Source organism: Myxocyprinus asiaticus, chromosome 12 (genome assembly GCF_019703515.2).
Source record: "Myxocyprinus asiaticus isolate MX2 ecotype Aquarium Trade chromosome 12, UBuf_Myxa_2, whole genome shotgun sequence".
Lineage (NCBI taxonomy): Eukaryota > Metazoa > Chordata > Actinopteri > Cypriniformes > Catostomidae > Myxocyprinus > Myxocyprinus asiaticus.
The window spans coordinates 28,255,295-28,274,339 of NC_059355.1; the positions used below are offsets into that span (position 1 = coordinate 28,255,295).

General features: G+C 36.8%; 1 protein-coding gene across 9 annotated transcripts in view; it reads right to left on the minus strand.

The window, feature by feature from the left end:
* Window positions 1-1,281: 1,281 nt before the first annotated feature.
* LOC127449396 (putative tyrosine-protein phosphatase auxilin) overlaps window positions 1,282-19,045 on the minus strand; it is a 47,785-nt gene continuing 30,021 nt past the window's right edge. For 4 of the 9 annotated variants that reach the window (XM_051712794.1, XM_051712795.1, XM_051712792.1 and 1 more), the window contains 7 exons: window positions 16,190-16,336; window positions 13,530-13,625; window positions 12,784-12,921; window positions 12,351-12,680; window positions 6,834-6,982; window positions 5,443-5,619; window positions 1,282-5,017 (listed from right to left, as the gene is read on the minus strand). In XM_051712794.1, coding sequence (XP_051568754.1) covers window positions 4,916-5,017; window positions 5,443-5,619; window positions 6,834-6,982; window positions 12,351-12,680; window positions 12,784-12,921; window positions 13,530-13,625; window positions 16,190-16,336 — 1,139 coding nt within the window. In that variant the 3' untranslated portion in view covers window positions 1,282-4,915. The remainder of the gene's footprint in view (window positions 5,018-5,442; window positions 5,620-6,833; window positions 6,983-12,350; window positions 12,681-12,783; window positions 12,922-13,529; window positions 13,626-16,189; window positions 16,337-19,045) is intronic. The other 5 variants (XM_051712796.1, XM_051712793.1, XR_007898735.1 and 2 more) reach the window with 4 other exon arrangements.

A 19,045-nucleotide genomic window follows, 5' to 3' on the forward strand; every position in this document is an offset into this window, starting at 1 on the left:
CCCCCTCACATAGCCAGAACTTTATCTAAACAGCAAAATATTTGGTCCACACTGCAGCTTATTCTGGCTAAGAATCACTGTTTTGTTTATATAGGCAGTCTGGAGCATTACACTGGGTTAAAAAAAAAAAAAAAAAAGATTTATAAACAATGCCGTAGCACTCTCATTGAACGGTTTTACAGAAATGTTGTGAAAAAAGTGTATAGATGTTATGATCAGAATTTCTAAAAGTCCAATTGTTGTCCAAATATAACAATTCCCAGCCAAATATACAGTACAGTTCTAACAGCAGACTATACAGGTCTGATGTGTGCCCTTACAACTGAAATGTCACAGTAAATCTAGATTAACTTTAATCTTGTTGCTCCATTAGCAGCCGCGATAAGAAAGAAAGATGATTTTCCAAGGGTGGTGGCGCGAGGTATGGCGCATAAGCTTTATGCAGATGATATTTTATTATTCGTCTCCGACCCCACTAGATCTGTGCCTTGCCTCCATAGTATTATTAATTCCATTTCTAAGTTCTCAACATAGTCAATTGGTCTAAACCCAAAGCTTTGGTTCTGACATTGTACTGACCAGTAACAGCTTTTCAGCCGGGTGCCTTCCAGTGGCCCAAACAGGGCATTAAGTATTTGGGCATTTTATTCCCAGCAAATTTGTGTGATTAATAATTTTAAGAGTAAGTTAATTTTGACCCCTTAATAAAAAGGTTTTCGAGCGATGTGGGCAGGTGGGCTTCATTACATTTATCTATGATTGGGAAGGTTAATGTTTTTAAAATTAATTGTATTCCATATTTCAACTACCTGCAACAGTCGCTCCCTGTAGATGACCCCCTCTCCTATTTCAAGCAATTTGATAGCATAGTGAAGTCCTTCATTTGGAATGGTAAGCGTCCCAGATTACAATGGACGCAAACTATATTATTGGCATTGTATTTATGCTGTTTAGCCAGAGGGAAACAAGTTTCACAAGTTTCTTCTCTATAATCAAACCATCGAAGCTTAGGACAAAGGGTTAGGGGCCCCGAACACTGTTCTTCAAATGATCATCCTATTATTTCAAAGATCAAATAATCAAAGATCATTGCATGATAAAGGTGAATGCGAACACATGTGCCAGAGAGGACAGGACAGGCCCAATGAATCAGCCAATAAAAGGGGATACAATGACTGGCAATGGCAATATTAGTCAGTTATTTCATAAAATTCTTAACTGCTTATGTGTAACACTGTAAACTTAGACATTTTGTAATACGCATCATGCTTCACAGGCTTTTAAGAGTGATGATGACACACCACTTGGTTTATTTCTACATAAAGTTCAGTTACTGTATAAGAAGTTTGACAGATTTTACATTTGATCAACTTACGTCACAAACAAAGCTTGCTTTAAAATGTCTCTTTAAAAAAGAGACTCTGTTGAATACATTTTGTTTCCCATTTATTTGTGCAATGCACATAATCATATGTACAGCTCCATACGGAGAAAAGGAACAGAAAACAAGACAGAAAACAAATTTGTCTCACAATAATTCTGATACAGCAGACAACCACAGAGCTGTATCCGAACCTTATCACTTCCTTACAAAGAACAGAATTATTAAGAACACCACACTTTCATTACTGTATGTAGTGGTTAGCTTTATGATATCCTTAGATTAAAGATAAACAGCTCAGTCCACAAGAGGGGGTGGAAAAGTTCCATTGATAGGGCACCAGTTTTTTGCTAATCTGAGATAATCAAAACAATGTTTATCCATTGTGTGCATTCAAGTCCTTATAACTGGATTGTATGAAAGGGAAAGGTAATTGATGGTAAAATGTAAGACAGAGAAGACTGTTCTAAACTGCATGATCAAAAGTGCTAAAAGAGGAAGGCGAATCATGGATGAAATGAACGACAAGTACTGCAAGTTACAGCACGAGTATGCTGTATTTCTCTAATGCCATTCAAGTGCAAATATATTGTGAAGAAAAAGGGCAGATTAGTGGCTGTGCATTCTAGGGCTGTGTTCCACTTCACTTTTAACATCCACTCGCTAACTCCCCTAAGCACTTCCCCTCGGGGGAATCTCTGCTGCCATTTTGGAAGTCCGTTCCACTTTGTTAAGTGAGCAAGGGTAGTTTCTGTTGACAGACCCTCAACCCCTCGATTTTGACTGAGGGAGCGAGTCTACTCTGATGTATGCTTCAGGCAGCTCCATATCCTACAATGCAACTCAATTGTGATGTGACAGCAGATTGCACTTCATAAACCCCATCCTCACATGACTCTAATGTATGATGGAAGTGAAGTTAGGTCAATTAATCAGTTTAGAAAAGTTATATTGAGATTTAACAGCATAATACTTGTAGCTACCTTAAACTGTTTATCACACTGTTAAAGCTTATGTGTTCATTGTTATGTTCACATTTTTGTTTGTGTAAATCGTGATTAATCCTTTCTAACAATTCATTCAAATAAAAAAAAATTAAACATTTATACACAAGCCACTGAAATCAAGCTCTAAAAACATTGTTTTCTCAGGTGCAAAAATCACAAAATAATTCCACAAATTGACATAGCCTTCAACATGCTCCAAGAGATCAAGGGTTAAGGGTGTTCCAGTTAAACCCATTGCACGTCTTCCTCCAGTAGTGGACACTCGCGCAATGTAAGCAGTGACGAGATGGAGTGAAGTATGCGAGAGAAGGGGATACAAATTTGAAATGGAACGCATTCTTGAAACCTCGTCTGGCTTTGTACCACTTACAGTCAACATGCAGTACTCATGCTAGAATTGGAACTGTAAAATCAGTTTATGAAAATATTCATGTTATGGTCCACTTTGATGATATGTTTGTTTAAAGGACACCAATAGAAATGAAACAATGGGAATTGAACATACTTTCCGATACCGGATTCCAATTTTCCATACAATCACATTCCTTATCAGAAGAACAGTCTTATTAACACACATAATCAGAGATATAGTGAATACAGGTAAAGTGGGATGTTCAAGTTTTTGTATTTAATAATTCTTCCCTTTTCCTCAGTATAGTTTCATGCTGACCTTTAGCTAGATAAAATAGTTTTGTGTTAGGGTCCAACTTTACCTGTATTCACCCTTCATAAACACAATCCTTCCATTTGAAAAACAACTTAAAGTAAACATAGTCTGTTTTGGAATCATAATAACTGCTAAGCACTTGCACAAAAATATATTTTCTGTAATCAAAACTAACTTAATATGCCTTACAACTGTGATAAGTTCATCAGGGCACTGTAAACCAGTTAAGCAATGTACAACATCAGGTTAAGATCTCAATGTATAGCTTAAATCAGAACCTTGTCATATTTACTTTGAGGTACATATACTATTTATTTTTATATCTTTTTTTAATGGAATAGTGTCATGAATAAACAATATTTTTAAGTCTTTATGATTGTAAACAGTATGCTATAGTGCAACATATACAGACAGATCCGTAAAAAACAAAAGAATAAAATTATTGTCTATCTACTAAATTTTTACAGGTCAAGTTCAATGTTTCACCAAATGCAGTCTGATAATCCCCAAAAACACAGTTTACACAGTAAGGTGATAGAAGTAGCTGCATGAGAAAACTTCCAATTTCCGATACAAATCTCTCACACTTATTGTGCTTTTGCCCCCCAGCAACAAATGTAATTTAAAGCTCACCACAGTTGCCGGTGAATGCTTAGCTTCTGAAAGAAGTTATGTGACATGATACAACTTTTCTTTCAGTTGTTGCAGGTTTTTGTTGGAGTGTTCTTTTATTTGTTCATATTGGCCTAAACCTCTGGCCCCTGACTGACTGGGAAACCACAGAGCCTTAGCTCTCTGATTCCTACTTGCATTTTCTAATATTTCTCAGCTGTCTTGGAGAAATTATTCTGGAGTATCTGGACATATTTTTCCATTTGTTAAAGACAGTATACCTCTCATCCAAGTAGCTCTAACACTGTAGATTTCCCAGCATTTAGATGAATGGAAAACTCATTTAGATGCTGCAGAATAATTTCTACAAGACCTGGATGACTGAGAATCTTCGTAGATATGCACTTCATGGCCAAAAGTATGTGGAAAGTGAACACCCCCTTTCAAATAACGGGTTTAGCTAGGCCTCTTAATTCCAGTAAAGATGCATCTTATAGCTTAGGCATACAGTGACATTTTAGAGAACTGTGTGCTTCCAGCATAGAGAAGTGGTTTACTGAGTCTGGTGTGGAAGAACATGACTGGCCTGCACAAAAGCCCAAACCTGAAACCCACTGAACACCCTTGGGATGAATTGGAACAGCAACTGCGAGCCAGGCCCCATCGCCCAACATCAGTGCTTGACCTCACGGATGCTCTTGTGTCTGAATAAGAGCACATTCCCTCAGCCATGTTCCAACCTAGTGGAAAGCCTTTCCAAAAGAGTGGAAGCTGTTAGTTTTGACCAACTCAAACCAATGGTTTTGAAATTACAGTAATTGTTCAATAAGCATAAATGGGTGTGGTGTTTGGGGATCCACATACATTTGTCCTTGTAGTGTATTTCACAGCTGTTTAAAGACAGGGTCTTGACTTTATGTTGGTGTTAAAGTCCTAGGACACAAAGAGTAAAGGTTGTAAAGAGCTCTAAAACAATCCTGAATGTTACTTTTTCCTATAGCAGTCTTCTCAAAACAGTAGTTATGTTGGCCTAGAGAATGATCGGTTCTGATACATGAATCAAAAAAGAGACACACAACTATATTGTAGATGTAGGCTCTGAAGTCTCTGTGAAGCAGAGGTGGGAGTGATGACAAGGGTGCAAGGACTATGCTGGGTTGCAGGATGATCTGGGCAAGAATCTCTGACTGGTTGTGATCATATACTGAAAATCAGGGCCTCTTTAGAACAGTTTCTGGGTTTTAAGTCTTAGTATAGCGCTTTCTGTCCTTGGCTTTCAAATTCTGACCAGGCATCATTTAGTTCCATAAAAATCATCTTGGCATATTGTTCGTAGGGCTGTCCAGTAGCCTGTAGATAGGGAAGAGAGAGAAAACACACATTTTGTCTTTGAAAATCTTCAAACTGATTTTTTTCATAAAACATACTAGTGATGCACTAACAAAAAAGTACCATGGCATTATTGTGTTTTTTGAGATATGGTACCATGGTATTACCATGATGTTTTGGACATTCTTTGAAGTGCCTTGGAGTAACACGTAAATACCATGGTAAATGATTATTGCAATCATTCAGTACCATGGTATATGTCAAAGTATTATGGTATTAACATATTATACCATCACTGTACCATGGTACCACCAAAGCCAATGCAAAAAATTCAGTATCCTCCCTCCTCCACTGCCCTATGCAATCTGTAATATATTGTTTCCTGAAAATTGTATGTTTTCCTTCAGTGCTCTAAAGTATGAGGAATAAACAAATACATCTCTCACCTTGTCAGGGTGTACTACCAGTGCAGCTTTGCGGTAGACCTTCTTCACCTGCTCTGGTGTGACAAGGTCAGCCATGCCTACAGGTTTCCAGCGCGTCTCCCCTTCCCACAGGACTGTGTGCATGGTGGAAAGCAATGCTCTGATGTTCCTCTCCTTCCCTTCAATCCAATCCAGGATCTGTCATATATAACAGACATAATTTTTAAAGGGATACAGTAGTTCACCCAAAAATTCTCATCATTTACTCACCCTCATGCCATCCAAGATGTGTATGACTTTCTTTCTTCTGCAGAACACAAATTAAGATTTTTAGAAGAATATTTCAGCTCTGTAGGTCCATTCAATGCAAATGAATAATGACTAGAACTCAGAAGGTCCAAAAAGGGCATCAGGGCCACCTAAAAGTAATTCATATGACTCCAGTGGTTAAATCCATATCTTCTGAATCAATATGATAAGTGTGGGTGAGAAACAGATCAATATTTAAGTCCTTTTTTACTTTAAATCTACACTTACACTTTCACTTTCACATTCTGGTGTGGAAGTGACTTTCACTTTCACATTCAGCCAACTACTGTTCGGAGCTGGTCAAAGGTGGAGATTTATTGTAAAAAAGGATTTAAATATTGATCTGTTTCTCACCCACACCTATCATATTGCTTCTGAAGACATGGACATAACCACCAGAGTGATATGTATTACTTTTATGATGCCTTTATGTGCTTTTTGGAAATTCTGAGTTCTGGTCACCATTCACTTGCATTGTGAGGGACAACAGAGCTGAGATGTTCTTCTAAAAATCTTCATTTGTGTTCTGCAGAAGAAAGAAAGTCATACACATCTGGGATGACATGGGGGTGAGTAAATTATTAAAGAACTGTCATTTTTGGTTGAACTATCCCATTAAAGGTAAAGTGATTGAGACTAGGACCACAACAAAATCTTTAAAGACTGCATAATATAAGATATAATGTACAGTCAGCTGGTCATCATCACAAAACCCCAACAGGGTGATTAGGACATGTATCCAGACATGATGGGGTTTATTTTGCAGTTATGACTGGCTGACTGTACATTATGCCACTTGTTACATAGCTACTTACCAAATAAATAAATTAATGGACATTTTTATTTGAACTCAATATTGTTTTGGGTTTAAATTATATGTAAGAACCACAGAGTGGTATGAGAGGCATGCATTCAGCTCAGCTATGTAAGAAACCCAGAATGGCTGGAATAAAGGTCACTTCTACAGTTTTGCAGTCATTATAGGTGCTACAATTGACTAGTCAGAATCAGGTATTCAGCTTTGTAGTAAATATATATAGGTATCAGCTTGTATTTCTTTGTGCAGGTTATTTTATAGATATCATTGATCCTTTGTTTTTCACCTTGAGTTTTTCTGGGTCCATCTCTTTCGCCATCTCCTCTTTTCTCATTTCTGCTATGGTTTTTGGCCCTTTCTTCTCTTTAGTGCCAGCAAAGCCCTGGCCGGAGAGTAGGTCATCAAAGTTAGCATTGGAAACTTTTGGCCTGGTTCCTGGAAGAATCAAGAAAAAGGAAGCTGTTTTAATCAATTAACATGCTTTAATTATTGGCTGGGAACTACATGCAGCAAAACAGAGTTATTTACGTTGAATAGAATAAGAATACTCCAGTGTGATACTTATGAGAAGGTTATACTTCTGCCTGATCACATGAAAATTACATGACGATAGCAACTTTTTTGCACAATGATGTTACATGGTTCATTAAATGTATCGTGGCATTTCCAAGGTGAAATGTCCACTGTGTGGTGATAAAAGTGAATTCAATGTTCTCCCACACTGATGAGGTTTTTAAAGTTAATAGAGTTAAATAAACAAAACCTACCTCCCTACCCTAAAATTAAACCTAACCAATAGTGTCATAAAAGCAAACGTGAGATGAAAATGCAATTGCTGAAGCAACCACATCATTGTGTGGTGCTCCTATGACACTTTCAGGGGTCTTTGCATCACAAGAGCACCGCTCTATCAATTGAGCTAGCACGCAATTTGATCACACTGGAACAAGCTTGTAAATGTCGTGGTTACGTATTAAAATGCATTGCCTGACAATTCATGCGCCATAAGATTATTATGCGGCATTATATGAGGAGGATATCATATGAAATAGCATTGTGTGAGGATAAGATAGCATTGAGTGTTATGATAGCATTGAGTGTTTATGAACTGATAATCTTTCCTTTTACTGGTGATTTGTGTGAAAGTTATTAGAAGTCGTTGTAGCAACTCTAGTGTTTTATTTCACCAGGAATCTGCTGCAATGCGTACAATAAGCCACAATAAAATAATTGTGCACAAATGTAAGTATAGTAATGTGATTCTATGAGACCAGGTTGTTAAAATTACACCGATGACTTCAACAAATGATATTATTATAAATTATTAGTTGCTATTTACAATAGTGGTTAAATAATAATATTTGACTTAAATAACTATATTAAATATTCAAATGTATTAAGAGCCAGTTTCAACTGAACAAGTTACATACTGCTGTCAAGATAAATGTATGTGATGGAGAGCCTGTGAGTCAGTCTCCATCATGGGATTTTAATGTGTCTAAAGGACGTCTTTCTTGTTTTACTCATCATTGCAATATTTATTGGGGTTTTGCAATTTTAGATTTCCTGTTTTTAGCGAATGAGCGTAACCAGTTGGAAGAGCGCACCTGTGGGAACCACTCATTTTAGATATTTAAGGATATCTTTTCTGTTTAGTTTTTTTGCAAATGTTTTTATCTGTTCTATTTATTGTAGTATTTTTCATTTGTTTTAACTATCATTTTAACTGTCATTCTTATTTATTTATTTAATAATATTGTATTTAAGAATGGAGAGGTGAGGGTTGATTTTATTTAAAATAATGGTATGGTCCAATCAGAAAAGGTGAGAAAATTCTGTATTTAAAGGGATAGTTCACCCAAAAATGAAAATTCTCTTATTATTTACTCACCCCCATGCCATCCCAGATGTGTATGACTTTCTTTCTTCTGCAGAACACAAACAAAGAATATCTCAGCTCTGCTGGTCCTCACAATGCAAGTAAATGGTGACCAGAACTTTGAAGCACCAAAAATCACATAAAGGCCACATAGAAATAATCCATAAGACTCCAGTAGATAAATTCATATCTTCAGAAGCAATATGATAAAACCATAAATCTCCACTTTCAAAATGTGAAAGAATGTGAAAGTGAAAGTGAAAGTGGAGATTGATAGTGAAAAAGGACTTAAATATTGATCTGTTTCATATTCTTCTAAAAATCTTTGTTTGTGTTCTGCAGAAGAAAGAATGTCATACACATCTGGGATGGCATGATGATGAGTAAATGATAAGAACATTTTTATTTTTGGGTGAACTATTCCTTTAATAATCGCACACATTAGGGCTGAAACGATTAGTCGACATTATCGACAATGGCGACAATAAAAAATTGCCGACAAACATTTTCGTTGTCGAACAGTCATTTGACTTCATTTAACGTAACATGAGATCACATTAAACTCTAATGATGACACGCGAGAGGAGCACTGCAGTTCATGCCTGACTGAGGAAAGGAAGAATTACACAGCTCACAGTCCAGATGCACTCTAAACCTTCCAAACAGCTTCAGGTGATGTAGATTGCAAAGTATGAGGGAATTATTATATAAAAATACAAAATAAGTAAACACAGAAGCACTCTCGTTGTGGAATATGCAGAGCCGGAGCTCTTTAAAGGAAATACCCCGGCGTTACATCTTAATGCAGTTATATTTAATGTGTTATAGCTTTATTAAATTTCAAATAATAAGTAAATAACTACAAACTCCAGAATTGGCATTTCTCTGTGCGGTCAGCACCTCTTCTATGAGTTGCTCGAATGTCCCAATCTAAGGGGGACAGATTGAAATGCACCGGCTGATGCACACTCTGGCGCGGGGATGCTCATCCCTCGAGCACGCACACTTAATGCAGCTAGATTATAACGTGATGGCTCGCGACTTAATAAATCATAATATACAGCTGTACTCAAAAGTTTGCATACCCTTGGAGAATTGGTAATATATGTACCATTTTTAAAGAAAACATGAGTGAGCAGGCAAAACACATTTCTTTTATTTCTTAAGGGATTCATATTCAACTGTAGGTTATAACAGAATGGCACAATCATAAAACAAAACATGGCAACAATAAAAAAAAAAATGAAATGACCCCTGTTCAAAAGTCTGCATACCCTTAGTTCTTAATACTGTGTATTGCCCCCTTTAGCATCAATGACAGCGTGCAGTCTTTTGTAATAGTTGTCTATGAGGCCCCAAATTCTTGCAGGTGGTATAGCTGCCCATTCGTCTTGGCAAAATGCCTCCAGGTCAAGCAAAGTCTTTGGTCGTCTTGCATGAACCGCGCGTTTGAGATCTACCAGAGTGGCTCGATGATATTAAGGTCAGGAGACTGTGATGGCCACTCCAGAACCTTCTCCTTTTTCTGCTGTAACCACTGGAGGGTCAACTTGGCCTTGTGCTTAGGGTCATTGTCGTGCTGGAAAGTCCAAGAGTGTCCCATGCGTAGCTTTCGTGCAGAAGAATGCAAATTGTCTGCCAGTATTTTTTGATAACATGCTGCATTCATTTTGCCATCAATTTTCACAAGATTTTCCCCATCCCTTTAGAGCTCACACACCCCCAAAACATCAGTGAGCCACCACTATGCTTCACAGTGGGGATGGTATTCTTTTCACTATAGGCCTTGTTGACCCCTCTCCAAACATAGCGCTTATGGTTGTGATCATAAAGCTCTATTTTGGTCTCGTCACTCCAAATTACAGTGTGCCAGAAGCTGTGAGGCGTGTCAAGGTGTTGTCGGGCATATTGTAACTGGGCTTTTTTGTGGCATTGGCGCAGTAAAGGCTTCTTTCTGGCAACTCGACCATGCAGCTAATTTTTGTTCAAGTATCGCCGTATTGTACTCCTTGAAACAACCACACCATCTTTTTCCAGAGCAGCCTGTATTTCTCCTGAGGTTACCTGTGGGTTTTTCTTTGTATCCCGAACAATTCTTCTGGCAGTTGTGGCTGAAATCTTTCTTGGTCTACCTGACCTTGGCTTGGTATCAATTTCCCACTTCTTAATAAGTGATTGAACAGTACTGACTGGCATTTTCAAGGCTTTGGATATCTTTTTATATCCTTTTCCATCTTTATAAAGTTCCATTACCTTGTTACGCAGGTCTTTTGACAGTTCTTTTCTGCTCCCCATGGCTCAGTATCTAGCCTGTTCAGTGCATCCACGTGAGAGCTAACCAACTCATTGACTATTTATACACAGACACTAATTGCAATTTTAAAAGCCACAGGTTTGGGAAATTAAACTTTAATTGCCATTTAAACCTGTGTGTGTCACCTTGTGTGTCTGTAACAAGGCCAAACATTCAAGGGTATGTAAACTTTTGATCAGGGCCATTTGGGTGATTTCTGTTATCATTATGATTTAAAAAGGAGCCAAACAACAATGTGATAATAAATGGCTTCATATGATCACTATCCTTAAATAAAAGAGTTTTTTTACATGATCAGTCATATTTTCAAAATCAATGCCAAAATTTCTCAATTTCTGCAAGTGTATGCAAACTTTTGAGCACAACTCTATGTCACTCTGAATTTCTTATCATGAAGAAAATTTGCAATTCGCAGCTTTATTAATCAGAGAGAGTTAGTTTTTTTGTGAGTTAAAGATGGATTGAAGTGAACAGAAAGGTGAGAGAGGTCTTCGCCCCTTTATACACTGCAACAAAATACATTTTTGATTTGTTTTCCAATATAAATATCTAAAACTCCTATAAAACAATGTACATTTTCTTTAGCAGCTATAATGCAGAAGAAAAAATTGTTATCTGAGAATGTTGAATTTAATATTAAAAATATAAATATTGAAAATATCTAAAAATCCTTTAAAAAAAAATATGCATTCACCTGAGAAGCAGCATATAAGATATTCAGACTTGCTAGAATAGATCTTATAGAATAGAATATAAGTATATTGTCTTTACTGCACTTGCAGAAGTATAACCAAGTGTAAAAAATGCACTTATTTACAAAATACACTTATATTTGAGAGACATTCTCTTAAAGCAAGTCTTAAACCTTATATGTTGCTTCTCAAGTAAATGTATCTTGTTTTAAGGATTTTTAGACAATTTTAAATGGAAAACAAGACAAAAACATTTGATAACAATAGGATTTTTGCAGTGAATTTCTTTACTGAATTAAACTTAATAAAAAGTATTTTTTTCCTTTAATTCAGTGAATGTCATTTAAAGATATTTTTAAAAGATGAGTTTGTCCTCTTTATTGTTAGTAAGCATGTTTAATACAACCTTTTAAGTCAGGGCCCAAGCTGAACAATCAGTTAAGAGCTAATGATTAATCGTTGTAATAATCGCAGAATAGTCAAATAATCGTTCTAATAATCGTTAGATTAATCAATTATCAAAATAATCGTTAGTTGAAGCCTTAGCACACATAGGCTCTGATTTATTAAGACCCCAAATAACGGGTGCTAATTTTCTTAATTTGCATCAACACTGCCCTTTAATTTGCGGATTTGGAGGCATGCCTCTTAATTGCATATTCATTTCAAGGAAACAAGCAAAAATTTCAAAGATGTGCCATTTTGCACATTTAAAAGACAGAATCCTCACAGCTATCAATTTTGCACATGTTTTTATATACGCAAACCTTTAAAAAATCAGGGCCCTAGTGTTTTTTTGTTTTGTTTTTGTTTTTTCAAAGAACACATCCAAACAACATAAAAAGAACCTAGTTAAAATATGCTAGACCAGATTGTACAATTGAGTCACAAGAGGGCTGTGTCCTAAGGTACTGTTACCCAAGTTAGGCTGTGCTTTTGCCCCAGTGCTCCCCAGCGATGACCCGCCCATGGTGGAGAAGCTGACATTGTAGTTGGGTCTGTTCTGTGGTGAGGTGTGGGGCATAGATGGTCCTGGTGCTTTGGGTGGAGTCTGGTGGTGTGCACCCTGGGCCTGAGGCTGCCATGGACCCCCACCTCCAGCCTGCCATGAGGGGAAGCCAGTGCTGGGGTGCCACCCTGCAGAGGTAGTGTGCTGGGGGGAGGGAGCCGGACGCTGGGGGGAGCCCATGGGCGGTAAAGCTCCTCCTGTACCAGTAGGTGTGGTGGGCTTGCTGGAGAATCCTGAACCTGAACCAATGCAATTTTGATGCACACATAGACATTATAAGACTGAATTCATGATAAGTGCACCAAAACAAGACTCTAAAAAAATTAGGTTTTTCTCCTTTACCTCCCAGACTGCCTCCTAGGTTGGCTAGATCAGCGAAGGGGTCAAGGGTGTTGGGTTTCAGCTGGTGGGTGGGAGTGCTATGAACTGAGCTGGTTGGACTGGTGCTGGTGGATTTACTTCCCATCCCCAAACCTCCAACTGATAAGACAAATCATTACCTCCAAGTTCTAACTTAATTTATTTCATTGGAATTAAATAAATATGTTTTTTTATGATGATAAAAGCTGTTAAATGGATAGTTCATACAAAAATGAAAATTCTGTCATCATTTACTCACCCTCATGTTGTTCCAAACCCCCTTTTTTATGAAACAAAAGGCAATGTTAAGCAAAATGTTTGCCTCAGTCACCATTCACTTTCATTGTATGGAAAAAAGATGCAATGGAAGTGAACGGTCACTGCGACTAACATACTGTCTAACATCTCCTTTTGTGTTTCACAGAAGAAAGAAAGTCATATAGGTTTGGAACAACATGAGGGAGAACAAAGGTATTCAAAACTTTTTGGGTGAACTATCCCTTTCTGAAAATAAAAAAGTATCCAGTTCTTCTGATTTAAAAACCACAATGGCAGTTATATAATTTTCAAAAGACGTGAATAATTATGAGCTATTTGAGCTCACCACTGCAGTCCAGATGGCAGATCAGGAGTGAGTCATTTATTTATTTTTTTAAATGCAATTGCATAAGTGTCCACCAGAAGGCCCTATAACGTGTACAGTATATTGTATTTCTAACTGCACTTGCCTGCAGGTGCTGGTTTGTTCCATTCCCAAGCTCCTATAGAGTTCTGCTGTTGGATGTTGACAGTGGGTGTAGTAGGTGGCACGGGTGAACTGCGGCCTGTGGAGTGAACATATTTATCTTGCAGGACTCATTGCATGCTTAAGTTTGGTTTAAGACAAAATTTTAGCATGCTCATAATACAGAAAAAACTTTGAGAATGTTCAAGCTGAAGTGTGCAATTTTTTTGGCTGATTTCCCCCAAAGAGTGTAAACAATGTGGTTCTGTAACATATATTTCAATCAAACAAGAAATGTGTAAGAACATATTATTATATAATAGTAACATTCATCTTTCTCAAATCCGTTAAATCAGCTTCTGTAGTTTCTTGTATCTAATATCTGAGTAACAGATTGTAATAATCTGCAGTATTTGGTATGCAGTGCTCTTTTCAGCTCTTCCTGCAAACTGCTTGGAAGAAAAACACTGCAAGTGTTCCAGACAAGTATCAGCTTTTTATGTTCTAATAGTGCAGTTTCAAAGCAGGTCATCCAGAGTTAAAACTGTTTGCTTACTCAGTTTCTAGGCACATGTGGAATGTTTCACAATCATACACAGGGATTTGCTATATAAAGACCTGATCTGCGTGCAGCCAATATTGGTTAGTTTAAATAAAATAAAAAATGCATACAACATCACATGCTGTTTACATAGGCATGCAAACTACTACAAACACCAAAGAAAAATGACTACATCTGAAATGAAATGGAATAGATCAGCCAAAATTGAAAATTCTGTCACTGTCCTCATATCGTTCCAAACCCCTGTGACTTTCTTCCTTACGTGGAACACAAACTAGGGATGTGCACGGTTACCATTTTTAAAATTCGGTTAAGTGCGTGGTTTCATGAACGGTTAATCGCTTTTTCGTCTGGAGTCAGGACGCGGGAATAAAGGATGTTTATTGTAATGGAATTTCCTCAAACACTACTCAGAACAGCAGCAAATAAAGTGCATAGTGAGCTATGAGTCTAAATAACACAATGCATACACCTTCAAATGATAAAATCTCGCATTAAAGTCAAACAAAAATAATCAAACTGTCACTACCTGTATATGTGCTCTGCCCATGCAGGTTCACATTTCCGTGAGGACGCAAATGCCAGTATTGTCATGTGTGTGGAGTCCCACTAATGCGGTTAAATAGCCTCTTCAGGGTGCTTCGATTTTTAAATGGTTTAAAATCAAATTACACTGAACTTGTCTAATTACTGTACTAAATATGCACACCAGAGCAAAAGGAGAAAAATACTGTCTTACCGTTTATCATACGCTGAAACGTTGCTAGGTGAAAAACAAACTGGAATCATGATAAATGGTGTAACAGTCATTTAAAGTAGGCTACTCTTCTTCAGAACACAGCGCAACAAATGAAACAACGCAGGTGTTTTCGAGATGCATTTATAAAAATTAAAGTCTTTTTAACTTTACTCTGTGTCTAAAAATGAGGCACTGAAAGAAAAAAGTGAGATTCAGCCAGCACAATGTACGTCCGTCCAGCACGTGTCAGTACCACTGATCAATAATAGAAAAACAGAGCAGATGCTCACAAAAGCATGCTTGAACAGCCCGAAACTTGCTCTATTCTTGAAAAACTGACCAAACCCGGCCGGAAAACTAATTGTAACTTGACACGGCATGCGAAAAATGTTGTACTCATGGCACAAGACACTGAAAAACAGCGATACAACGGTCAAAGACTGCAAAGTCTTCAATGATATGAAAATAAAACACACAATATATTAATTTCTAAAGTCACTTTTTGGTTTGTCGAGCTCGTCAGGTTGCAGACCTGTATTGCACATTAGAATAACAAAACAGTGATTCTGATATTCGAATAGTGCCGCGTCGAATGGTTAACTGAATATCTGTGCACATCCCTAACACAAATGAGACTTTTGAAGACTTTGCTGGTGGCTCTTTTCCTTGCAATTACAATTAACATGAACTGAAGCTTTTAAGCTTCACAACAGATGCAAAAGTAACATAAAAGTGGCATAAATGCAGTCAGTATGATTCCATATTTGTTCATTAGTCTTCTGAAGCCATGTGATAACTTTTTGTAAGAAACAAACCAAAATTCAAATGGAAGAATCAAATAAAGTCATAAAGGTTTATAACAACATCAGTGTGGGTAAATTATGACTTATTTTTACATTTTTGGCTGAACTGTTCCTTTAAGATAAACCAGACTGTATTGCCTTTATCAATAGAACATACCGATGGCCCTGTATGACAGGATTAGCTCCTTAGTGGAAACAGATGTGATTCTGTGTAAAATTTTGTTTGCATTTAGTATTGATGTCAATCTGCCTCACATATTCCCAGATACATAATACTGGGTTTCAGCTCTCCTTTACAGCGCACATGCTGTTACAGACCACACTCACTGTACTTAAAACAAATGCTCAACCTCAAGGACCAATATCAATTACACTCTCTCCAAAACACCTACAGTCTGCATATTTACTATGTTTACTAGACATTTAATAGAGGAAAATATGCAAGGCTTTCTTTTTTTGTTGTCACTTTCTGGAGGATTTAACACAAAAGGGCTCGCTGGTTGTTATGGTGATGTTGCCCACACACTGGCAGCACTGAGTGGCAGAGGCACATGCCTTACCCATGCCCATGGTCTGCATTGTAGGAGATGGAGATCGTGCAGCATGCAGGAAGGGGTCTGGCTGCCCATTACCTGGACCCAGGAAAGCCCCCATGAAGTCCTGCGGCTTTGGGGAAGGAGCGGGCCCAGACCCAAACGGGTCAAAAGCTGAAGAATTAAATAGATGAAGAATTAATAGTTTGCGCCTGACTGACACAGCTCACAGTCCAGATGCACTCTAAACTTTCCAAACAGCAGAAGTATGAGGGAATTATTATACAAAAATACAAAATATGTAAATACAGAAGCACTCTCGTTGTGAAATAAGCGGAGCCGGAGCTCTTTAAAGGAAACACCCCAACGTTACATCTTAAATGCAGTTATATTTAATGCGTTAAAGCTTTATTAATTTTCAAATAATAAGGAAGCAGATCATATAAATAACTACAAACTCTGAAAATGGCATTTCTCTGTACGGTCAGCACCTCTTCTGTGAGTTGTGCGAATGTCCCAATCTAAGGGGGGCAAATTGAAATGCACCCGGCTGATGCACATCCCTCGAGCACACACGCTTAATGCAGCTAGATTATAACGTGATGGCTCGCGACTTAATGAGTCATAATATATGTCACTGTGAATTTCATATTGTGAAGAAAATTGACAATACGCAGCTTTATTAATAAGAGAGACTTTGATTTTGTGAGTTAAAAATGGATTGAAGTGAACAGAAAGGTGAGAGAGGTCTTCGCCCCATTATACACTGCAACAAAATACGTTTTTGATTTGTTTTGTTTTTTTGGCTTGTTTTCCAATATAAATATCTAAAACTCCTTTGAAACATCATACATTTACTTTGGCAGCTATACTGCAGAAGAAAAAAAATTGTTATCTGAGAATGTTGAATATAATATTGAAAATACAAATATTTAAAATACCTAAAAATCCTTTAAAAAAAGATGTATTCACCTGAGAAGCAGCATATAAGATATTTAGACTTGCTTTTAGAGAATAGATCTTGAATATAAGTGTATTTTGTCTTTACTGCACTCGCAGAAGTATAACAAGTGAAATAAATACACTTATATACAAAATACACTTATATTTATGATAAATTCTCTTAAAGCAAGTCTAAATATCTTATATGTTGCTTCTCAAATAAATGTATCTTGTGTTAAGGATTTTTAGACAATTTTAAATGGAAAACAAGACAAAAACACTTGATAACAATAGGGTTTTTTGCAGTGAATTTCTTTACTGAATTAAACTTAACAAAAAGTATTTTTTTCCTTTAATTCAGTGAATGTCATTTAGAGATATTTTTAAAATATGATTTTGTCCTCTTTATTGTTAGTAAGCATGTTTAATACAACCATTTAAGTCGAGCACAAGCTGAATAATCGGTTAAGAGCTAATGATTAATCGTTGCAATAATCGCCGCATAGTTGAATAATCATTCTAATAATCGTTAGATTAATCAATTATCAAAATAATCATTAGTTGCAGCCCTATTTGTTACCAGTAGACCAATCTTAGACCAGTCTTCAAGCAGTATCAATAGTACTGAGTACTACCTACCAAGTACCTGATTTCTGCACCCATGTGCTGTCTCACTGACAGGTGGCTGCTTTCTATGTGTGTGTGTGTACGCTTTGAAGAGTGCTTCCGGTTCTGAATGGTCAAATACATTTTAAAATTTGATAAAAAATAATGCCTGTTTAGGCCAAGTATTAATTTAAACAGTTGGTTATGTCTTAAATCAATGTAAACAGGCAGAAAATCAGATATGTGTCAAAATATCCAATATTATTTATCAGAATGTCACCTAATAGACCTATTATGTAATTTATATTTATCAAACAACAATACTGACCGAGTGTCTGAATCACTTTCGTAGCTATAAAGTATAATGTATTAACTTTAAAATATTTATGTATTATCTAATAATCATCCAGAAGAGTAGTTTTTTGAATTTCTGAAAGTTTGCTTTAATACTTCATACTGCTGTTAGATGCCTTAATTTCTTTGTTCCTATTTTAATACTGGCCAATTACTTAATTGTCTAGAATAATTGTTTAGAAACTTGTACCAATGTTTACTTAATTAAGATATTTTTTAACACTTTACAGTAAGGTTCTATATGTTAACATTAGTAAATGCATTAGGTATCATAAACTAACAAGGAACAATATGTTTAAAACATGTATTAATATAGGTTAATGTTAATTTATGAATACCCTATACAATTGTTTATTGTTAGTTTGTTAGTTCATAATGCATTAATCTTAACATACTGTATAACTTTTAATTAAAAAAATGCATATGTTGCAATTAACATTAAGTGCAAGCGCAGTTCTAGCAGAAAGATCTCAAGATTCATTCTATCAGGCATCTCATCCAATCACAATACAGCTTCCGCTTTATAAACCTGCCAGCTGCCTCTCTTTGTTCACATACTTCCGTGTTTTCACACCCCCATTCAACCCCATCTCCACCAGTTTAGGTCCTGTCCTGGATGGGGGTAAACTCCGCTCCGCTGCCATCATCACTCCGGCAGGATCTGATGGTTCAAGCAAGCATCGGAGTGCAGAACCATAGGACGAGGCTTACACCAAATGATATAGGTATCCTTTTATTCGCATTTATTCCAAGAATCTCAAGTCTTTCTGATATAAGTATTGTTCTTTGTTAGTTCTTTGTTAGTTCATGGTAACTAATGTAGTTACTACTGTAGTAACAAATGTTAATGGACACCACCATTGTGTAGAGTGTAGAGTGTTACCAGAAATTTGCTAGTAGGCTATGGGTAGTATCAAAATCATATTCGGAATAATCATGAAATTTCACTAATATTGGTATGTTGTGAACCCTAGTGCTTAC